Here is a 21,567-nt window from a genome sequence, read left to right on the forward strand (position 1 = left end):
AACCATGTGCATACCCAAAAGACTTCATTTTTAAACAGAAATAATTCTTTAAAAAAGCAGAAATCTCCAGAGCCAAATTAATTATTCATTTTTAAGGATGAAATGCAAGACAACCAGGCAGAAAAATATTACCCTTAGTGTTAGATTCATGTGTAAATGAAGAGATGAGTCACAATGACAGTTCAGCACCTTATCTAATAGCTAGAACTAATATGGATTGCCAGCAGGTTGCAGGGAAAGTGACTTTAAGGGTTTCCCTGAAACCTGCTAGCCACTGACAGCAGTTTATTTCTCCCACCTCCGGATTACCCAGTCAGTGGCGGTTATACGAATTTGTACTCCATATGTCAGTACGTAACATAGATTCTAAAGCAGAGGAATAGAGAAGCAATGAAACAGACATCAGAAGAGTTTCTAGAATAATTAATAAACAGATAGTAATAAGCACCTTGAAAGCAATGCAATGCTTAGGCATGGATTAAGCAAAAAAAAAGGTCTTGCCAGATTAATCTTTTCTCAATTTTTGATTGGATGATTTTCTTAGCAGATTGTGGGAATGCTGTAGATGGAATTCCAGTAAAGCATTTGACAAACTAACCATGGCATTCTGATTAACAAGCTAGTTAAGTGCTGGCTGGATGACATGATAACTAAGTGAAAACACAGCTGGATAGCAAATTGTACTCAAAGCATATTCATTAAAATCTCTTCATCAGATTGGTGGAGCAAACAATACTATACCACACCAAAAGGGTGGTGTAGACTTCTGTATTTTTTAATGAATAACTTGAATGAGAATATGGGAGGAATGACTGTCATACTTGCAGTTGACTTAAAATTGGGTGGAAAGCTCATACCCAAAGTAAAAAAGAAAATTTTCAAGTTAAAAGAATTGACTGATTTCCATTTCAGTTTGATTCAATGAATATATCCAATTGGAAATATCTATCAGGGATGTATTAATTTATATTATTGCATTGAACTGAGCTTAGTTTCTATGATTTTATGAATTTGGCTCGGTTGGAAACAACTTTGAAATCCTGGCATGTTTTGAACTATTTGGATTTTTCATTTTTCAAAAATAGCTTCATATCCAACCTAGATATAATTAAGAAATACATGCAACTATGCAGGTTTTTTTAAGTGGCATATAAATTCTCAGCTGAATAAAGCACTAAAGAAATACAATCATTATTTAAGTATCCAGGACTATGGTTGAATCCAAAAATGTTGCCAAATTCTGAAGTCATACGAAAAGTTCTATGCCATCTAAAACAGCTTAATGTCCCCACACAAGAATTATTTGTCTAAATATTCCCACACAAGAAGCGTTTCTGACCCATTACACAATTTACATTGCTAATTCCAAGTAAATATAAAATAGCATGAAGATTAAACTCTGAGGGAGACCAATGAATAATAACCAGATGAAAGATTGTGTTACTATCCCTAAGAAACGACGAGAGTTATACCAGAATGGTGTCTACTACAAGATGGCATGAAACACCAGTAACAGAATTAAGAGGGAATATTTCTCAAACCCAGATCTGATTCTTATTGTATATGTCTAGAAAATGACCTAATATTCAGCTGATACTTTAATATGAATTCTGGACTGATTCAGTTGGGGTTTTTTATTCTACTTCAGGTTTTTGTTTTTTATTCCTTGATTATTCTGCTTCTGGGTTGAGAAAATGCAATTGTCTACTTTGGTTGAGTTCAGTCTTTCAGGGGTTGATTAAAAATGAACTGCTTCTCTGAGAATTTGGCAGAAGTTGTACCTCGTGTGAATATCCCACAGAAATGGTGCCAAAAACTACTGTTTCTACTCTCTTCTGCATCTGCCAGATCCTGTGAGAAAAATAATTGGCGGTATGGAACTTTACAAGACCTTTACAGACATTCTTGATGGTAAATGACACTGCAGGGAAGCATGAAGATTGTGTCTGAAAATTTCCATAATAAACATGCGCTCCGAAAGTGAAAAAGACATGGAGTTTTGTTTTGTTTCTGTTTTGTTATCTGTCACGCCTGGAGACTTAACAAGAAATATCAGCTCAGTTCCTGAGTACATGCTTTGCATTCAGAAGATCACACATTCAATCTGGGGCATGGTGTTAGGAAAAAGGGGATTTGACACCCTAGAATGCTACCATCAGTCAATATAAATCACATATAAGCTATTCTATATACATGGGAACTGTTCTGCTGGGCTCTCTGATAGGAGCCTCCTGAAAATTCAAGGGTACAAATTTCAGACATACACACACGTTTGAAAATTCAAAACAATGTTCTTTATCACAAAATTCAAAATAAACAAAGCACTCTTTTTGTATTGCAAAGAATACTCATCCCAAAACAACCGGGTAGTATGTACAATTTCCCTTAAGCAGTCATTAAGTACTTAGCTAGCAGCTGTGAAGACACTTCACACCCTTTCTTCTTCCAACGAAGTGAGACACACACACACACACACACACACACATACACACGTTGCTCTGCTTTGGTTTCAAAGGTGTGAAAAAGCAACAAAGTCCAGCAACACAAGATTCCTGATGAACTCCAATCAGATATTCTTCCACAATGGCCAAACTCACATGCTGCTATTTATAGCAGCAGCCCTAATTACTGGAGCCCCACCCAAACACAGGTGGCCTCCCTTATTTCCTGTAATATGTTCTTATTTGGTCTCTTCTACGCATAATTCTGCGCTTGCGTAGGTCCAAAATGTCATCATCTGAATCAATGGAAGATAAGGGAGAGTGACTGCCTGGGCTGTGTGCCAAGCCCTCCTCTGCCGAGTCACTCCTACCTTCTTCTTCGTCCAAGGAAACTAAACTCTGAACTGATTCTGTCGGCAATAACACAGGCCTGTGACATGTTGAATTTTCCCCTGCATCCACCTCCCCATTCCCTGGGGCAGGAGCTGGGCCAGAGCCAACCACAACAGGAACTAGGGGCCCAATTGAAGGTTTTGAATTTTTTTTTAATTTCTAAAGTCAAAATTTTCACATGAAAATATACTGAGATCTTATAGGATCTCATGAGATGCAATTGTTTTATATCAGAACTTACATGATTTCAACTGATCTTGCCAGTTTTTAGATGTTTAATGTAAAATGGCATAATGGTATCAGGATGCTAAAAATGGATGCCTGACTTCTGTTATAGATGATATTTATTTTCATAAAGCAGTTTTCCATCTCTTACATTTTATCTTTATCAAACATCTTCACCATTCATATGCTCCAGGAAATTAGAATTGTGCTGTTATCAGGAGACTGGATCCTTAAACATCTTTTGAAATTCCTTGAAATTTCAGAATACAACATAGAGCTAACAGATCTAGACTGTAAAAAACTTTTTTTTATTCAATAGGAGCAGACACTGAATAAGGCTGCTATCTGGTAACCCTAACGCCATAAAGTGTGTCCATTTGCCTGAATTCAATAAAAAGAACACATTCTCATTTAAAGTAGATTTAAGTGCACTATTTTTGCACCGTTGGTGGCAACAGAACAGACTTAAAAGTGTCTTGACTAAACACTCATTCTCTCTCTCTCTCTCTCTCTCTCTCTCTCTCTCTCTCTCTCTGTGTGTGTGTGTGTGTGTGTGTGTAACATATTTTTTCTGATAATGAAAATGAACAGAGACTAGTATATATATATTTCAACTTATTTAGCTCTCATCAGCTAAATGGCTAGCTGATGAGAGCTAAAGGCTTGAAATACATCTATACTAGTCTCCCTTCATTTTCATTATCAGAAAAAAATGTTACACGTATAGAATACAGTCTATTGGCTATAAAAATATTAACTGTCTGGATAGCCCTTAGAGGGGTCGAGAGGCAAAAAGGAAGCAGTATGCTCCATCCTATATTTGGGTACACCACGGTGATTCGTCAGGAAAAAAAAAACACATAACAAACTTCTTGTGTAGAGGGAAGTTCAAGAACCCTTTGTTCCAAGGAATTTGTTCAACATCTGTTATACAAAATCACTTGGATTCAGTAGCAGCTGGATGCCAGACTTGTTGTACAGTAAATCCAGAGGAAATACATGGGGTAAACTCTTTTCTGTGATCGGGGGAATGATTTGAACATGAACCATTCCATTCAAATCATTTGTCCCAACAGGTTTCAACTGAACACTGGGAAGACCAAATGGTTTTGAGTTTTGGATCCTACTGGTTTTTGGATTATGCCATTGTTAATAATGAATTGGGTGACACTGCCCAAACAGACTTGGTAGGCTAACTGAGGAAATCCGGGGACTCACAACTCCTGTTCAGGGAATAGGTGTCAGTTATGACTGGGGCCTTTGCATTGCATTGAATAGTATTGTGTTATACGTGAATGGTGCCCCTTCCTAGATCAGGAGGCTTGCTTAGTCATTCATGTCCTTGGCTACTGTATTGGACTACTTTAATGCACTCTACATGGGACAGCCCTGAGGAGTATCCAGAAGTTTCATTTGGTACAAAGTGCAGTGCCTCAGTGGCTTAATGATGCTGGAGATGCTTCAAGTCTTAGTACTGTGGGGTGGGGTGAGCTCACATCAGTCACCTCAGCTTCTACTCACTTAGCAGTTTGAAAGCATGTTATATGCAAGTAGATAAATAGGTATAACTTTGGTGGGAAGACCAGCTGGCTCTTCATGAAACGGTAAGACCTTCACAGAGGTGACACCGATTTGCAAGGTAGCTTCAGTGGAGGGAGATGACCCCGGTGTCAGCATTCCAATTAACATCTAAGTTTAAATCAGAGTCCAAGACAAAGTCTTCCTCAAAGTTCCAATTTATTCTTAGAGCCATCTTGACACTGTTGTATCTTGAAATGGCTACCTTGTATTTCCTGTAGATAGTTTGTTCCGTCTCCCAGCGCTGTCTGAGCTAAAGCAGGAAGTCGCTCCTGATTGGCTCAGACGCGGCTGGCTCTTGCTTTGGCGGGAGCCGCAAATGTATAAAAGAAGCGGTTTCTCCAAGCAGAGTCAGTCGGTACTAGCTGATTTGTCACTTGCCTTGCTGAGCTGTCACTTGTTCTCTGAGCGGAATAAAAGTACCGATTTTGTTTGAACTCTGCCTCTGGGTCTACTTCACTGGCGACGAATGGACGGAAGAAACATCGCGTGCAACATGAGCAAAGTCCAGATCGGCCAGGCTCCAGAACTCTTCGACCCCGAAAAAACGTCCTGGGACGAATACATGGCTACCTTCGAGATCTTCCTCGAGGCGGCAGGGATACAGGACGCCGAAGCCGATCGCAGATGGGCTATTTTTCTGAATTACTGCGGCCCAGAAATCCGTGGCCTTGCCCAGACTCTCACCGACCCGCAGCCAGCAAGAACCGTCGCTTGGGACGTCCTACAAGACAAGTTAGCGAGCCATTTCAAACCGACCAAACCAGCCATGGTTTTTCGGCATCAGTTCTCCATGATGGCTCAGAAGGAAACAGAATCAATCAACCAGTTTACAACACGACTTCGGACGGTACTTGCACAATGCAAGTTTAAAGACCCGGAAGCTCGTCTCACCGATGCCCTGGTTTTCGGCATGAGAAGCGCCACGGTGAGAAACAAACTCCTCACCGAAGATGAGCCGACTCTACAAACCGTGATTAAACTAGCGCAAACCGCAGAAGCCGCCGACGCAGCAGCTAGAGAATTAAAAGAACATGGAAGGCGAGAACTCATCGCCAAGATTGACGCCGCGTCTCCCCGCGCCGTGGAATCAGACGACCTCAGCCAACTAGCTCACAACGGGGACAACTGCTTCCTGGTACAAGACCAGCCAAGACACCACAGAGCTACTCACCCCCCAGCCCCCTGCGCGGGCTGCCGAGGGAACCACCAGCGCCATCGATGCCCCTTCCGAGACGCCACATGCCGCCGCTGCAACCGTCGAGGCCACATCGCCATCGCATGCAGAGCAATGGCACCAGAGGAGACATTCGCCACACCGAACCATCAACGACCACTAAACCAGACGCCCCAACCGCGAGAAAACCGACCGTTCCGCTATTCGGGTCAAAGGAACTACTCAACCGCTAACCGCGACTACTCTAGAGGTAACACTCAATTTTCCGTGAATAACACGGTAACCAAAAAGGGGAACAAAATTGTTATCTCGCTGTTACTAAATAACCAACCATGCTCGATGGAGCTTGATACAGGGTCTAGGTATACCATTATGCCTTGGGAGAAGTTTAAACTGTATATGCCTAATCTGTCTAAATCTGATCTAAAACAAACCTCTTTAGTAATCAGAGATTTTCAAGGGGGGGTAATCTCGGTCCTGGGAACAGCAAATGTACCTATTGTATTCAAGAATGTTAAATGTACCCTACCCATGCTTATTGTAACAGGGGCTAAGCACTCTCTCCTGGGGTTGGCTTGGATGGAACCTTTGGGAATTGAAATTTCGGGTGTGTGTAATGTAAACTGTGATAATATGCCTAACTTTGTGCAAGAGTTCCCCGAAGTGTTCAGCCCCACCTTAGGATCGTATAAGGGGCCCCCTATATCATTTTCTATTGACCCCAAGGTCCCACCAGTCCGGCTCAAACCTCGCAGGGTGCCCCTTCCGCTTCTCCCCAAACTAGACCTACAGCTAGATAAGCTTATAAGCCAAGGTATTTTGGTCCCTGTGGAACAGGGGCCATGGGAAACGCCCATAGTTACGCCTCTTAAGCCAGATGGTTCTTTAAGGGTTTGCGCTGACTATAAATCTACCCTTAATAAGGCCCTCCAACATCATCCATACCCCATCCCAGTGGTACAACAACTCCTACACTCCCTGGGGGAAGGAAAAAGGTTTGCAAAAATCGACCTCGCGCAAGCTTACCAGCAGCTTCCGGTCGATGAACAAACAGCAAACGCACAAACAATTGTAACGCACAGGGGGGCTTTCAAATGCACAAGGTTACAGTTTGGGGTATGCATAGCCCCAGGGATATTCCAGAGCATTATGGAACGCCTATTGTCAGGGGTAAATGGGGCCATTCCATATTTTGATGACATCTTAATTGCAGGGGAAAACCAGGAACAAGTAAACAAAAGAATAAGGGAAGTACTTAAGAGATTACAGGATAAAGGCTTAAGAATCAAGCCTGACAAATGTGTCTGGGGAACCAACAGTATAGAATTCCTAGGATATAAAGTAGACAAAGAAGGTATCCACCCCACGACAGAGAAACTGAGAGCCATTAGGGAAGCCCCAGAGCCACGAGATAAGAATGAGCTGCAGGCATTTTTAGGCCTCCTTAATTTTTATTCCGTTTTTTTAAAGCAGAAGGCAACAGTAGCAGAGCCTCTACATCGTTTACTCCAGAAGGAAACCCGTTGGACATGGGGGGAAACTGAACGTGAAGCTTTTTTTCAAATAAAGCAATTACTAACTTCTAAAAGTGTGGTAGTCCAATATAGTGCTTCACTACCTATTAGGCTCACGTGCGACGCTTCACCGTACGGCATAGGAGGAGTCCTAGCTCACGTTCTGCCTAATAAGACAGAGGCCCCAATCGCATTTTTCTCCAGAACCATGACCAGCACAGAGAGGAATTATAGCCAGTTAGACAAAGAGGCTCTAGCTTTAGTGGCAGGGGTGAAGAAATTTCACAATTACATTTTTGGAAGAAGTTTTGAATTAGTTACAGACCACAAGCCTTTACTGGGTCTGCTAGCCCCCAATAAGCCCACTCTGCCATTTATGTCTCCAAGACTGATCAGGTGGACTCTTTTCCTCTCAGGGTACCAGTATGATCTCACCCACAAGGGGGGGAAGGAAATCAATCACGCAAATGGCCTCAGCAGGTGCCCCATAACAGACTTAGTGGAGGACCCTGCTCCGTCCACAGATGTACTAATGATAGAACTCGAGGATAACCCACTAACCACGGCCAAAGAGGTAGCTGCACACACGCAGCAAGATCAAATCCTTAAACAAGTGGTCAACTGTGTACTTAAGGGATGGCAAAATGATTCTGTGAAACCTGAATTGTGTGACTTCAAAACCAAAAGACTTGAGTTATCATATGTAAAGGGTTGTCTGTTGTGGGGAGATAGAGTGATCATCCCCAAAAGCCTAAGGGTAAAAGTACTCAAAATGTTACATGTGGGCCATCCTGGGATTGTCAGGATGAAGAGCCTAGCAAGAGGGCATTTATGGTGGCCAGGTCTGGATGCTGATAGTGAGAGCTGGGTATCAAAGTGTGACCCATGCCAAGAGTCACGGCCTAATCCCCCCAAAACAACTCCGGCTGAGTGGGAGCAGCCTGCTGGGCCTTGGTCAAGAATCCACATTGACTTTGCGGGTCCAGTGGGGTCCCAGTATTTCCTAATAGTGGTTGATGCGTTCTCCAAATGGGTGGAAATAATAGCAATGAACAACATAACCACAAGTGCCACCATCAAGGTATTGAGTAGACTGTTTGCCACCCATGGTTGCCCAGATATCTTAGTGTCTGACAATGGGCCACAACTAACAGCCAGGCAATTCGAATTGTTCCTAGATGGCCTAGGGGTCAGGCATGCCCTCATCTCGCCTTACTCGCCATGGGCTAATGGCTTGGCAGAACGTTACGTTCGTGTGGCGAAGGAGGCATTGCGCAGGTCAGGCCCTGGGGATGTACAACAAAACTTGGACCAATTCTTACTCACCCAACACATCACCCCTAACTCTCACACACATGTGAGCCCTGCAGAGTTATTAATGGGAAGAAAATTAAGGTCACCACTAGATAGGTTGAACCCAAGATTCTGTATTAATAATAATCAAATGTGTGTAAAACCTGAAAGAGAAATGTATTTGGGACAAAATGTATATGTAAAAAGTTTTGATGGAAATATAAACTGGATGAAAGGAATTGTTGTTAAGCAAAATGCACCAAAGACTTATATGGTAAAACTAGAGGATGGTCGTATGTGGAGACGACACATCGACCACATTCGGAAACGAACGGAAAATCAGTTGCCACAACCCGCTGACATGGACTCTCCCCCTTCAACAGACTTTAACACATTGCCCGAATTAAGAGACTCGCAAAGGGACTTATCGGGCCTGGGAGAGCCATCCAGCGACGCCGAGCCATCCTCCTCCTCCGAAGCCTGCGTTGGGCCCGCCAGGCCAAGTCCACCGCACCGGGAGAACAGCGGCGAGCCATCCTCCACAGTCTGTGTCGAAGGAGCAATTGAACTGCGCAGGTCAGAGCGAGCTCCACGGAGACCCCACCGATTGGACGACTTTGTCACGTGGCTCTCGTGATGGATGCGTCCAACTATGAGGGGAGGGGTGTTGTATCTTGAAATGGCTACCTTGTATTTCCTGTAGATAGTTTGTTCCGTCTCCCAGCGCTGTCTGAGCTAAAGCAGGAAGTCGCTCCTGATTGGCTCAGACGCGGCTGGCTCTTGCTTTGGCGGGAGCCGCAAATGTATAAAAGAAGCGGTTTCTCCAAGCAGAGTCAGTCGGTACTAGCTGATTTGTCACTTGCCTTGCTGAGCTATCACTTGTTCTCTGAGCGGAATAAAAGTACCGATTTTGTTTGAACTCTGCCTCTGGGTCTACTTCAGACACGTCTCCGGGGAAACCTGAATCTGATTTCCCCAGGATTTCTACTTCCAGTTTAAAAGTTCATTCTCCAGTCCAACACCCACAAGTTGATCACACGGACCACTAGTGCTGGACAAAGGATGACCTTTAACTTTCAAAGGAATTTATTTTGTCTGTCTCCTCATGCAACTGGTCCTCCCCTTCCTACAACAAGAAATATTCCAAAAGAACATAGCATAATGCAGCAGGCCAAGACCTCCAAGCATTCTGGCTTCGAACCTAACACCCGGATGATGCTACAAGATGCTGTGCATTTTTCTTTCTTTCTGGTATGAAGCTAGGTCATCCTCTGTGGTGTACCATGGATAGTGCATAACTGTGAACAGAATGGGCTAGCAGTCTCAAGAAGCCAAAACATAGCCTCCTAATTGTAGTTTCCTGATTATTGTAACGTTGCCATGCCCTAAATAAGTAAACTGGTGCAGAATACAGCAATATAAGTTGCTAGCTTCTAGAAGAGCACATATTACACTTCTGTTATATAAGCTGCATTGATTGCCAGTCTGGCTCTGTATCACAGTGTTTCTCAAATAGTGGAGCAGAGCAATGCTGGGGAGCGCATGACCGGGAAACATGCTTTTTTTTGCTGCAGGGAGTAGGGGGTTTTTGCACCAAACAATAGCACACAGCACAGAGTAGGAGATATGAAGTGCATAAAATAAATCTTAAGAGAAAACATGGGAAAATGTTTAACAGGGATGAAAAGAAAGGAGGGGAGAGACAGAGAAAATGAGACAAATGTAAGTCTCCCAAAAGCTAAGATAAGGAAATATGATGAAGCGTATGTAGCGCTTGCCTTCACTGTGACTACGGTGGGAGACGAGGAAAGACCGGTATGTTTACTGTGTCTAAAAATGTTGGCAGTGGACAGCATTAAGCCAAATAAATTAAGGTGTCACTTAAACACATTACACCCCAATCATGGTGATAAGCCCTCTGCTGGCTCCCAGGTGGGACCGCTTCAGCTCATGACTCTGCGCATGTGCAGGAAATTTAAGGGTGGGCACGGGCACCCACACGCCCACCCCATGACCTTGCGCCCCCTCCCGAGCATTCCAGTAGGGCACAAATGGCTGCCCTTTACTAGACATAGATGATTATTTCTCTCATTCCTCGGCACTGGTTTCCAGTACTTAGTAATATCATAGTTCCCCACATTAGATGACAACAAGCTTTCATTCGGCTATTGCCAAAAATGCTGAACAGCAAGGTCCTTCCTATTCACCAGGATAATGCGCGGCCCATCACAAGATTAAAATCCTCTAGGCCAGCTTGGAAAACAGATATTCCCTTAACATCTACCCAGTTTAAACTTGAAAATACCTAAAGTGAGGAATGGCCAAAGGTATCTTCTTGTCACCTGACCATTAGTGATCCCTATACCAAATCATCTGGCTTTTACCTGCCTCGCTTTGCCTGGTTGAAATTGAATACAATTAGGTGTGGTACTGGAAGAGGTTTCTCTGCCGTGTATGGGTGGGAATGGAAAGATTTCCCTTGTTGAGACTGCAGTGCTGATTTGCAAACTATTACACATATTGTGCAATGAATGAATGAATAAAGGATTGGATAAATTTGAATAACAAAAGGATATTGACTATCATAATCTGCAATTATTTGGTACATACATCTTCCCATAAAATGATAACAATAATAATAATCATCATCATATAACAGTTAATTTCATTTTCCAGAAGATAAAGGGACCAAAATTTGTCAACTATAATGTACTTGTATTTCTCAAATTAATGTGCAACACTAAACTTAGGTTTGACATTAAGGATTTTTTGAACATCACTTAGATATGGAAATGCAGAGAAAGTATACAAATCTAAACTTATCAGATTATTACTTCTATTCAACTCAGAAATCCTGTTGAAATATAAATGTGATGTTCTATGTCACATTTTCACACTTTTATATTTGATCATAAAAGAAATTTGGCAACCTGAATGAAATATAGGATAGGAAACTGATAAACAAATGGATCAGTTCAAACTTAGCAGATTTAAATAATAACAAACTCTAGCAGTTGCCATTTGTCGTACAAGGGATAAAAGACTGATATTTACAACAAACCAGCACTTTCATGCAGCTGGGGTTTTTTTTAAAAAAAAAAAGGTTTGAAAATCGAATAAGGGATTGGTCCCAATCTAACCACTGTCTCACAGTACTAAGTTCAAAGTTAAGTCATCCTCCCATTACATATTAAATTACACACCAGACACAAGTCTCTAACCCTTGCCCTCTTGTCTGCCCTTTACTCACTTAGTTCTGTTATACGGGAACACACTTTCAAAGGGACAAAGTACTGTAATGCTCCTTTCAGTTGCTACCATAACTCCATTGTCTCCAAAATTCTTCCACTGAATTGAACACATCTGCCACTTGTTCAGAGGTTTTTATCTATATATAGTTACTATCAAATGAAAAAATGAGTTTGACTAGAATATTCTTCTGATTAAGGTCCATTGAATTCATTTAGACTATTGTCTGAGTAAATTGCAGAGAATTGCTGTGTTTGATCAAGAAAAGGAGTCCTACACCACTATTGACATTTTAGTAAACTTGAATGCATTAACAGACATAATTATGTGAATTTGACTAACTGGCTTACAACCCATTCAAAAGTGACAATATTAAATTTTTACTGACAAAAATATAGTTACTGTATTTAAAATCCATTCATACAATGGATGACCTATGGTGAATACTAGCAGGATGTAAATGGTTATTTCAAAATCATGTTTTGAATATTATTGCCTTCTACCAGCCCCTGTTCTTCCTAGTTACACATGCAATAGGTCCTGCTATGAGGTTAACATTCCATTGGTGGATTCCACTCTAGAAAAACATATATGGATATAACATTTAATTCCAATGATTTTATAATTAACAATAATGGATTATTTGTGACAGGTAAAAGATTCGATTCGAAAAAAAGCTGCAGCACTAGCTGATTTTTGAACCCTTTTGACGAAAGGAATATATATGAATTTATGAACAAACCAAATTTTGATGAAAAGATATAACAACAAGGAAGGAAATAATTTCATTTCAAGCTGGCTTATATTTCTTAGAACAAGTAGCCTGATTAAGTTCAGATCCGTTTTGTTTGGAGATTGGGACATTATCCTTTTTCCTATTTTTAATCAGAAGAATAGTTTGAATACTAAATCTATAATATAAATACATTCCAGATATTCATAGAAATATCCCAGCACTTTCTCTTGTTATCTGTCATATGTTTTTAAGTGAAATATCTGGTAGTTCTCAACAAAATCTATGACAAAGGAATAGAGGTGGTATTCTGCCAGTTCGGACTGGTTCAGGCGAACTAGTAGTGGCGACTGCGGGTGGGTGCTGGTGGGGGTGGGCCAACCACCTGCCCGGACGTAATGCCGTCCTATTTAGCCACATTTTTGAGGCAGGGTGCGTGCGTGAAAGGTGCACACATGAGTAAAGCACATGTGTGGGAGGCTGCGTGCATGCGCGGAGGTGACATATACTCACATTTGCAAAATGGTAGGGAAGGTGAATACCTCCCCTGTAAAGGAAGCCATACATATCTTACAAAGTGGCAGTAGCAAAGTGAAGAGTTAGTTTATTTATTTATTTATTTATTTATTTATTTATTTATTTATTCGTTCGTTCGTTCGTTCGTTCGTTCATTCATTCATTTTGTTTGTTTGTTTGTTTGTTTATTTATTTAGATTTGTATGCCGCCTCTCTCCGAAGACTCGGGGCGGCTAACAACAATAAAAAAGACAATGTAAACAAATCTAATATTAAAAATAATCTAAAAAACCCCAATTTTAAAAAAACCAATCATACATACAAGTTATAAAACTATGCAAGCTAAATTTGCTCTTTCATTTCGGAATGACTAGAGAAAATAAAATTTGGAGCAATGCAATGTAATGAAAACACCCTCTCATTTCTCCTTTTGTCTGCTATGGTTAAATGGATGCATGCCAGACAGCCTCAGCCTCTTGCTTACAAAATCTTGCTTTAACAGCTTGTGAACAAAGCAGTATTTTCTATCTTGAAGTGCCCTACAACACTATTTTTTGAATAAAAAACATTCTTTAGTATTTCAAGTTACAATTTCAGTTGTAATTAATATGCAATTTTTTTAATATAAAAGATCACTAACATCCCAGGGGTTTCTCGGCTTATTATTCCGTCATTCAGCAACAACATGCCTTCCATATAATCCTATTGTGCAAATAGATAACATTTGCACTTCTGAACCTGGCATCAAGGGGAAATAGAAAGGAATGGTTCAGGAGAACTGGTAATAAAATAAGTTTAAATCCAGCACAAATTATACAAAAAAAATAAATATCAGTCTCCAGATACAGCCAGAAAATAATGCATTTTTAATTTTACACTGAGTGGATCAGATGAGAAGCAAAATGTCTTTAACCCCCACCCACCCCCAGAAAATCCAGAAAAAGTACCTATGGGACAACCATGACCTGGATGAATGAGAATCTCCTTAGACATGCCTGATCTCAGTATGTTCTATTTCATTCAACACAGTTTCACCCGGGCAGCATTTTCTGGTGTCTTATAGTTACTTCTTTTAAGAATGTTGCTATTGTTATCATCCTAGGAGAACATTTTCTCTTCTGATGATTGTATCAATAGGCCCAGGAAGTTTTCTTGTCAGTATTTCAAAAATAGTTTCCCAATATTTTCTTGCTAGGGCTAAGCGAGAATGGCTGGCCTAAAGCCATTTTTCTGGCTTTTCTGCCTAAAAGAAAACTTGAACTTCCCGTTCCTAGTTCAGCACCTTTTGTGCATGTGCTTCAAGTCAGTATTAATTTTGGGCAATTGCCTGGACAAGTCCCTGCAGTCTTCTTAGCGAGATTTCAGAAATTGCTTGCCATTGCTGTCTTCCTAGAGTTGAGAGAAAGTGACTGGTCCAAGGCTTTGTGCCATAGATGGGATTAGAATTCAAAGTCACCTGTTTCTAACCTGGTCCTTTTAATCACTACATTAAACAATACCTTGTATACTTTCCCATGCTGGTATTCCTTTAAGATCAAAGAAGCATTATTTATTTATTTTATTTATTAATTGGATTTGTATGCCAGCCGTCTCTATGTCATGAGATCAATTCCACCTTAGAAAGAACTATTTTAACAGGTGGTACAGCTTGGAAAAGCCTGACTTAATGACTGGTAGTCCTCTTCTCTTCTGATTCCAGAAAAGTATATCTTATCAATTGAATACAATGGTACCTCTACTTACGAACTTAATTTGTTACTAAGTAGAAACATTTTTTCCCATAGGAATCAATGTAAAAGCAAATAATGTGTGCGATTGGGGAAACCACAGAGAGGGTGGAGGCCCTGTTTCCTCCCAGGAGATTCCTAGAGAGGCCCCTCGGGGTCTTCTCCCTGCCTTTTCCAGCCCTGTTTCCTCCCTGGAGATTCCTAGAGAGGCCCCTTGGGGGCTTCTCCCTGCCTTTTCCAGCCCTGTTTCCTCCCAGGAGATTCCTGGAGAGGCCCCACGGAGGCTTATCCCTGCCTTTTATGGTTACAGTTCCGGAGGCTCGGGTTTGTAAGTGGAAAATGGTTCTTGAGAAGAGGCAAAAAAAATCTTGAACACCCAGTTCTTATCTAGAAACGTTTGTAAGTATAGGCATTCTTAGGTAGAGGTACCATTGTAGTTGTGTTAAGCCTTACTAAAGTGAAACTAACCTTTAGATGACCCTAACTGTTAACTCCAACTGTTTTGAAGGGAAATTTAGGACATTCATATTTGGACAGGTTTCTTCAAGTATTGTGATTGGTTAAGGTTCTGTGGGTCCAAAGTATAAACTACAGGGAATTTCCTGCAGTTTCTCAGTTCTAGTTTTTAGTCAATAAATAACTTTTATTAGAAAGATTTAAACCTGGCATGGAAATTGGGTTTAAATCTATTACCTGTTGATATTCTGTTAGAATTTTGCAGGAGATATTTCAAAAATGGAAGAGATCAAATTATTTAATCTTTTTTTCTCTCTGATTCAGATGCTCTCTCCATTTAATTTCCTGAACAATATGCTATATAATAATAATAATAATAATAATAATAATAATAATAATAATAATAAAGCAATGCTGGTATTGAATAAATTGAAAACAAGGCAGACAGATTGAATCGCATGTGGAGCATTCTATCCCTTTGGAAGTGATATCTCAAATGCGGAAGAACTATAGTACAACAGTGTTTTAATCTCCCAGCAAAGAAGAGCAATAGAACAGACAGAATAGAAGACTGACAGGAGCAGATGCAGACTTACCACTTGAACAGTTGGGTCCACCCCAGCCAGGCTCACAATGACAGGTGTTTGGAGCAATGCAACGGCCATGAATGCATTTATCAGTACAGTGAGCTGTCAAAGAAACAGGGTGAGTGAAACAGATAATGAAAAATCAGGAAGAACAAAAATAAAGAAAGGGAGGGTTGCAAAAAAGCAACAATAAAGGTTGTTTTTTCTGCAACCTAGTTGTTTCCAGTTCCCTCTTAAAATTAAGAGGCTAAGTTGTTCAATTCTTGTTTTCATTTGTCCCCTATATGTCATTATTCTTTCATCCATCTATTTGCATTTATTTACTAATTGTCCTACTTTGCTACAATTAGAACAAAAAGACAAAAAGGAAAGGAAATAAAGAAAGTGGTGTTTTAACCATGTAATAGAGATTCCATTGAGTAAAAACAAGCAACAGTTGTATTAATTAATATTAGCATTTCATATAGGAATGTTTCATAAAATCTAAGGCACTAAATTCATAATCACGATTTTAAAGATTACCATTTCTAGGATCAAAATTGCATCCAAAGAAGTATCTCCTTTCATCTTTTTCTTTATTTTATGTCTTGCTAAATTAATGTAGAACAATACCTACCCTGTTTCCCCGATAGTAAGACACCCCCGATTGTAAGACGTATCAGGGGTTTCAGGGGGGTCGGCTAATATAAGCCGTACCCCGAAAGTAAGACATATGTCTTACTTTCGGGAAAACACGGGGGTATTGCCGCCTCCCTCTCATCTAGCTGCCTTCCTTTTTTAAGCGGGAAGAAGGGCGCGCTTTCGCTGCCTTCTTCCGGGACCGGGGAGGGGAGCTGTGAGGGAGGTGGCCTGCTGAGGCCCAGCCCGCCGGGGAGTTTGGCTGATGGAGGGATGAAGCCAGACTGCTAAGCTTCAGCTCGTTAGAGGGAGCTGTCGGCCGGAGACGGCGGGGCTTGCTGCAGTGAGCGACCTGCTCCTGCCTTTGCTTTCGCCTCCTCGAGAGCCAGTGAAACTTGCCGGCAGAGCCGAGTTAGCCGCAGGGAGGAAAGAGGCGGCATCGAGGGGTCACGGTGCAGCCTCTCCGCGGCAGTCGAGGTGGGCGAGGGCCCTGCCTTGGTGGCCGCGGGTTGCCACCGTTATGAACCCGGCGGGCTCCTCAGAAACGGCCCTGCAAGGGAAGCCACCTGGCCAGAGGTAGGAAAGTCCCCACCCATCCTTTGCCCGCGTCTCGAAGAGGGGAAGAGAAGGGACTGTGGTGATGGTGTTGGGGGGGTGCGAGATAAGTGAGGGAGCCTCGAAACCGCTTGTCGCCTTCGCTTCCACGGGGCTTTTGAGGGAAATAACAGTCCCTCCTGGGGGAGAAGCAGGGGACAGGCTCTTGGAGCCCTTGAAAGGACCCCCCCTTTCCACCCCTTGTCGCCCGAGACGAGGTCGGGGCGCTTCCTTCCCATTGGCGCTCTCTTCAGATCCTCCTCCCCTCGCTCTGGGTGAGCAGCGTGGCGTGGCGGCGGTGATGGAGGAGGAGGAAGAAGAGGAGAACGAGGGCGGCTGTCGCCCTTGAGGAGGCTGCCCTGGAGCCCTGAGGTTGACCTTGGAAAAGGGCTCACGAGGCTCCTGTCCCGCGGCTGCCCTTCTGGACTCTGGGGAGATGCCGCCTTCGGGAACGCGACCCTTTCAATTTTTTTCCAATATAAGACATACCCCGAAAGTAAGACATAGTGGGGCTTTTGGGGATAAAAAGAAAGTAAGACACTGTCTTACTTTCGGGGAAACATGGTAGGTAACTAAAACAGAAATTTCTGAAAATTGTTGTGTATTAGATAATGTTAGGTGCACGTCTGCAAACAGTCAATGTGGAGAGCTTCCTGCTGCCTCTCTTTTCTATTTTTATCATCATCTCTTTTATTCTTTGATTACTTATCTGAAATAATATAAATATATATTAATAATGTTTCTTATGGGAATATGAAACTGCAGTGGTATATTTTATTCTTCCTGCCCTAAGAAGCATTTAAAAAGAGCACCACTGCCAAGAGATAAATCGTAGATTAGAAGCAATAACAATTGTTCCCGGTCTCAACAGCCTTGGAACAAATACCTTACAGCAGAGATGGGGAACTATGACCCTTTTATAATTTGTGGACTTCAACTCCCAGAATTCCTGAGCCAGCCTATAAAGCACACCCAACTATTGTAAAATGACATACCAGTTCCCCTGGTCACATGATTCCATTTTAGGTACTTGAAAACCCATCCGCATTTACAGCTGGTAGAATGGTGGGATTAAAATTATTTACTATTGGTTCGATGGGCGTGACTTGGTGGGCATGGTGTGGCTTGGTGGGAGTGGCTTGGTGGATGTGGCAGGGGAAGGATATGCAAAATCTCCATTTCCTCCTGATCAGTTGGGACTCAAAATATGTTGTTTTAGAGACTTGTTTTTTAGATAACAGAGGTGATAGACAATGAAATGATAAACGTTTGTAACCTTAATGGAGGTGAAGAATTACTACATTTGTTTATACTTGTAGAAAAAAATTCACTTCTAAGTACAAATTTTTCTCTTTATTATATTCTTACTTTTCTCTTTCTTCTCTCTTTTTCTTTTCTTTTTCCTTGCACTTTTTATTTCTTATTTTTATACTTTCTTCTACAAGTTTAATTAGTATTATATTTTATTATGATGATCTAAATATATTTCAAAAAGGAATTGATTTGTGGAATCCCTTCAGGCCATTTGAAACAGTGGGAGAGAAAAAGGTCAGCAATAAAAATGCCATGTGTGCCCAAGAAATAAACTGATCTTTTTTAATTATTAAAAAACACAAACAGATGGAACTATTATGGAAAGTGTTGTTTGGAAACAATAGCTTTCTATCATGGCCTTCTCATAGTCAGTGTTTGTGGAATCTATATAATTTTCTTGCATAGAAAAAAGACTATGGTTTTGCTATGCTGTTCTATGACTAAGCTAAAGGATATTCATTCCATCATTCATTCATTCATTCATTCATTCATTCATTCATTCATTCATTCATTCATTCATTTTGTTCTCATTTGCTTAAGAAAAACACTATCCATTTTTAATTTTTAGTAATATCCTCCTGACTGACTGACAGTTGAAGAAATAATCAGTGTCTCTTCTAATTCTGGCACCAGAGATGCTAGACAAAAAGTCAAAACTGCCAACTGGAGCTGTCAATCAAAGTTATGTACACATTAGTGTTGCACTTCACTTTGAAGGAAAAATAATGCAGGGAGGTGATTTAAACTATAAAAAGGTGTGTTGAACCTCTAAAATACTAACAAATGGAATGCAAGTTCTCAGAACATGCATTTGCGGTGCACCAGAAATAGAAGACATTGCACATGTGCTACTCAATTTTAAACTATACTCCTCAGTAAGACCTCAGTATTTACAGCCCCTACTTGACAAAATCATACACTGGGACTGTAATAAACAATTATCATATTTTCTTCAGGGTACAAATATATATGTAGTTTCTAGAACCGCTAAGTTTATAGTCAGGGCTGTTCAGATGAGAATACGTTTTATAGAACATATTGGGGTGGCATGCAAAGGAGATGAACTCAATTAAGAATATTTTATATCAGTATCTTAGATTTGTTTAACATAATTCTTTGCACGAGTTATATTCTCATGTTTTACTACTCAATTTTAGCATATTATACTGCATTTTAACTTATTATTTATTCAAATTCCCTCTATTTTAGCCAATTTTATTGAATTTTAACCAGTCACAGTTTTATGATGACCGATGTGGTCCTTTTCCTCACTTTGATATGGTCAATTGACTAATCAAATAAAGTTGATATTGATTGATTGATTGATTGATTGATTGATTGATTTGCCGGTGACATGATAGCAATGTTGCAATATCTGAGGGGCTGCCATAAGGAGGAGTAAATCAACCTATTCTCCAAAGCACCTGGAGGCAGAACAAGAAGCAATGAATAGAAACTAATCAAGGAGAGAAGCAACTAAGAAGAAATATCCTGACAATTACAACAATTAATTAGTGGAACGGTTTGCCTACGGATGTTATGGATGCTCCAACATTGGTGGTTTTAAAGAAGAGATTGGACAACCATTTGTCTGAAATGGTATAGGGTTTTTTTCTTCCTGGAATGGTAGGGGGTTGGACTAGAAGATCTTTAAGGTCCCTTCCAACTCTGTTATTCTGTTATGCAATAGTCATTTGCCTAGTGCCAAATCAACCACTATATTCACTAAAACCTTCCTTTCCACTCTCCGCCCCATCAATTAATGTCAAAGAAGCATCCCATATATGTAAACCACCATACTCATCTCACTGCTTTTCTAAAGACATTTTGTTTCTTGGGGAATTGTCATTAACATTCTCATTAACATATTATCAAGAGCTGGATATTCTTACGAAAATAATTTTACTTACGAATGCACATTTCCCTGCTTTCATAAAATCCAGGGCAACACTGAGATTTCCGTCTATACATAGTCTTTTCTCCATGCCTGTAAGCAGTTCGATAACTAATTCTGTTAAAATATGAACATGTAAAATTTGTGAACAACTATTTCAAAAGATCCAGCTAGGATCTAGGATAAATTGTATTATTCTGTAAATCATCTATAGTCTTTGGAGAGGGGTGGCATACAAATCTAATACATTATTACTATTATTATTATTATTATTATTATTATTATTATTATTATATCCCTTACAAAGATAGATAAATATTACCTGCCAACTGCATTATCTAGAAATGGGGATCCTATTCAAGATCCATAACAAATACTGTACTGCAGAATTGCAGCTGATACTATGTGGATATATAATCTAGATTTGCTATTAAATATTTTAACCAATTAATTGGTACACATTCAGACCAATGTTTAATTTTTAAATGCACAAAACCATTGTCAGACAATGGAGCACAACAAGAACAAAGTATACTTCACCAACATGTCACAAATTTACAAATTCAGAACTTTTAAAAACTCAAAATGATTCAACATTAAAAACAAGTTCTGTATTGTTCAAAAAGAATCAGTAGATGGATGCATGTGTTTATTAGTTAAAGTAATTTATATAACCACCCAACTCACACACAGTGGCTCCACTATGCATAGCTGAAGCAACATTTTCATTTCTGCCCCATACAAAGAGGGCTATTAAATACAGAGTGGTTATAATTGAAAATTTATGTCTTCAAACCATATTAGTATATATTCATTTTACTGTAATTATCTTTTTAGAAAAAGAGAAAATGTTACAAGTTAGTTCTCTTTAATCTACAAATGCATTTCAAACTTCAAGATAATATTTTCAATGTTACCCTATACAGTGGTACCTCGAGATACGAGTTTAATTCGTTCCGGACCTGGGCTCTTAAGTCGAGCAGCTCTTATCTCGAACGACTTTTCCCCATAGGAATTAATGTAAATAATTTTAATTGGTTCCAGCCCTCAAAAAACTCACAAAGTTAGTCTAAATTATGCAGAAAGACATGTTTTTAATGAAGAAATGTACATGTACATATAAATGAATAATGAAGTTTCTTTCACTTAACTTGTAAACTTTCTTAAACTTTTAAATTTACATATGTTCAACTTCTCTGCCACCCAATCCTGTAGGACAGAGGTCCCCAACCCTTTTTGCACCAGGGACCGGCTTTAA

At 40.4% G+C, this 21,567-nt stretch overlaps 1 protein-coding gene across 3 annotated transcripts in view; it reads right to left on the minus strand.

Moving 5' to 3' along the window:
- MEGF10 (multiple EGF like domains 10) overlaps positions 1-21,567 on the minus strand; it is a 92,164-nt gene that overhangs the window by 66,049 nt on the left and 4,548 nt on the right. For all 3 annotated transcript variants that reach the window (XM_070736310.1, XM_070736309.1, XM_070736308.1), the window contains exons 3-4: positions 20,326-20,426; positions 15,899-15,991 (exon numbers count right to left, since the gene is read on the minus strand). In XM_070736310.1, the coding sequence (XP_070592411.1) occupies positions 15,899-15,991; positions 20,326-20,426 (194 nt within the window). The remainder of the gene's footprint in view (positions 1-15,898; positions 15,992-20,325; positions 20,427-21,567) is intronic.

This window comes from Erythrolamprus reginae, chromosome 2 (genome assembly GCF_031021105.1).
Source record: "Erythrolamprus reginae isolate rEryReg1 chromosome 2, rEryReg1.hap1, whole genome shotgun sequence".
Lineage (NCBI taxonomy): Eukaryota > Metazoa > Chordata > Lepidosauria > Squamata > Dipsadidae > Erythrolamprus > Erythrolamprus reginae.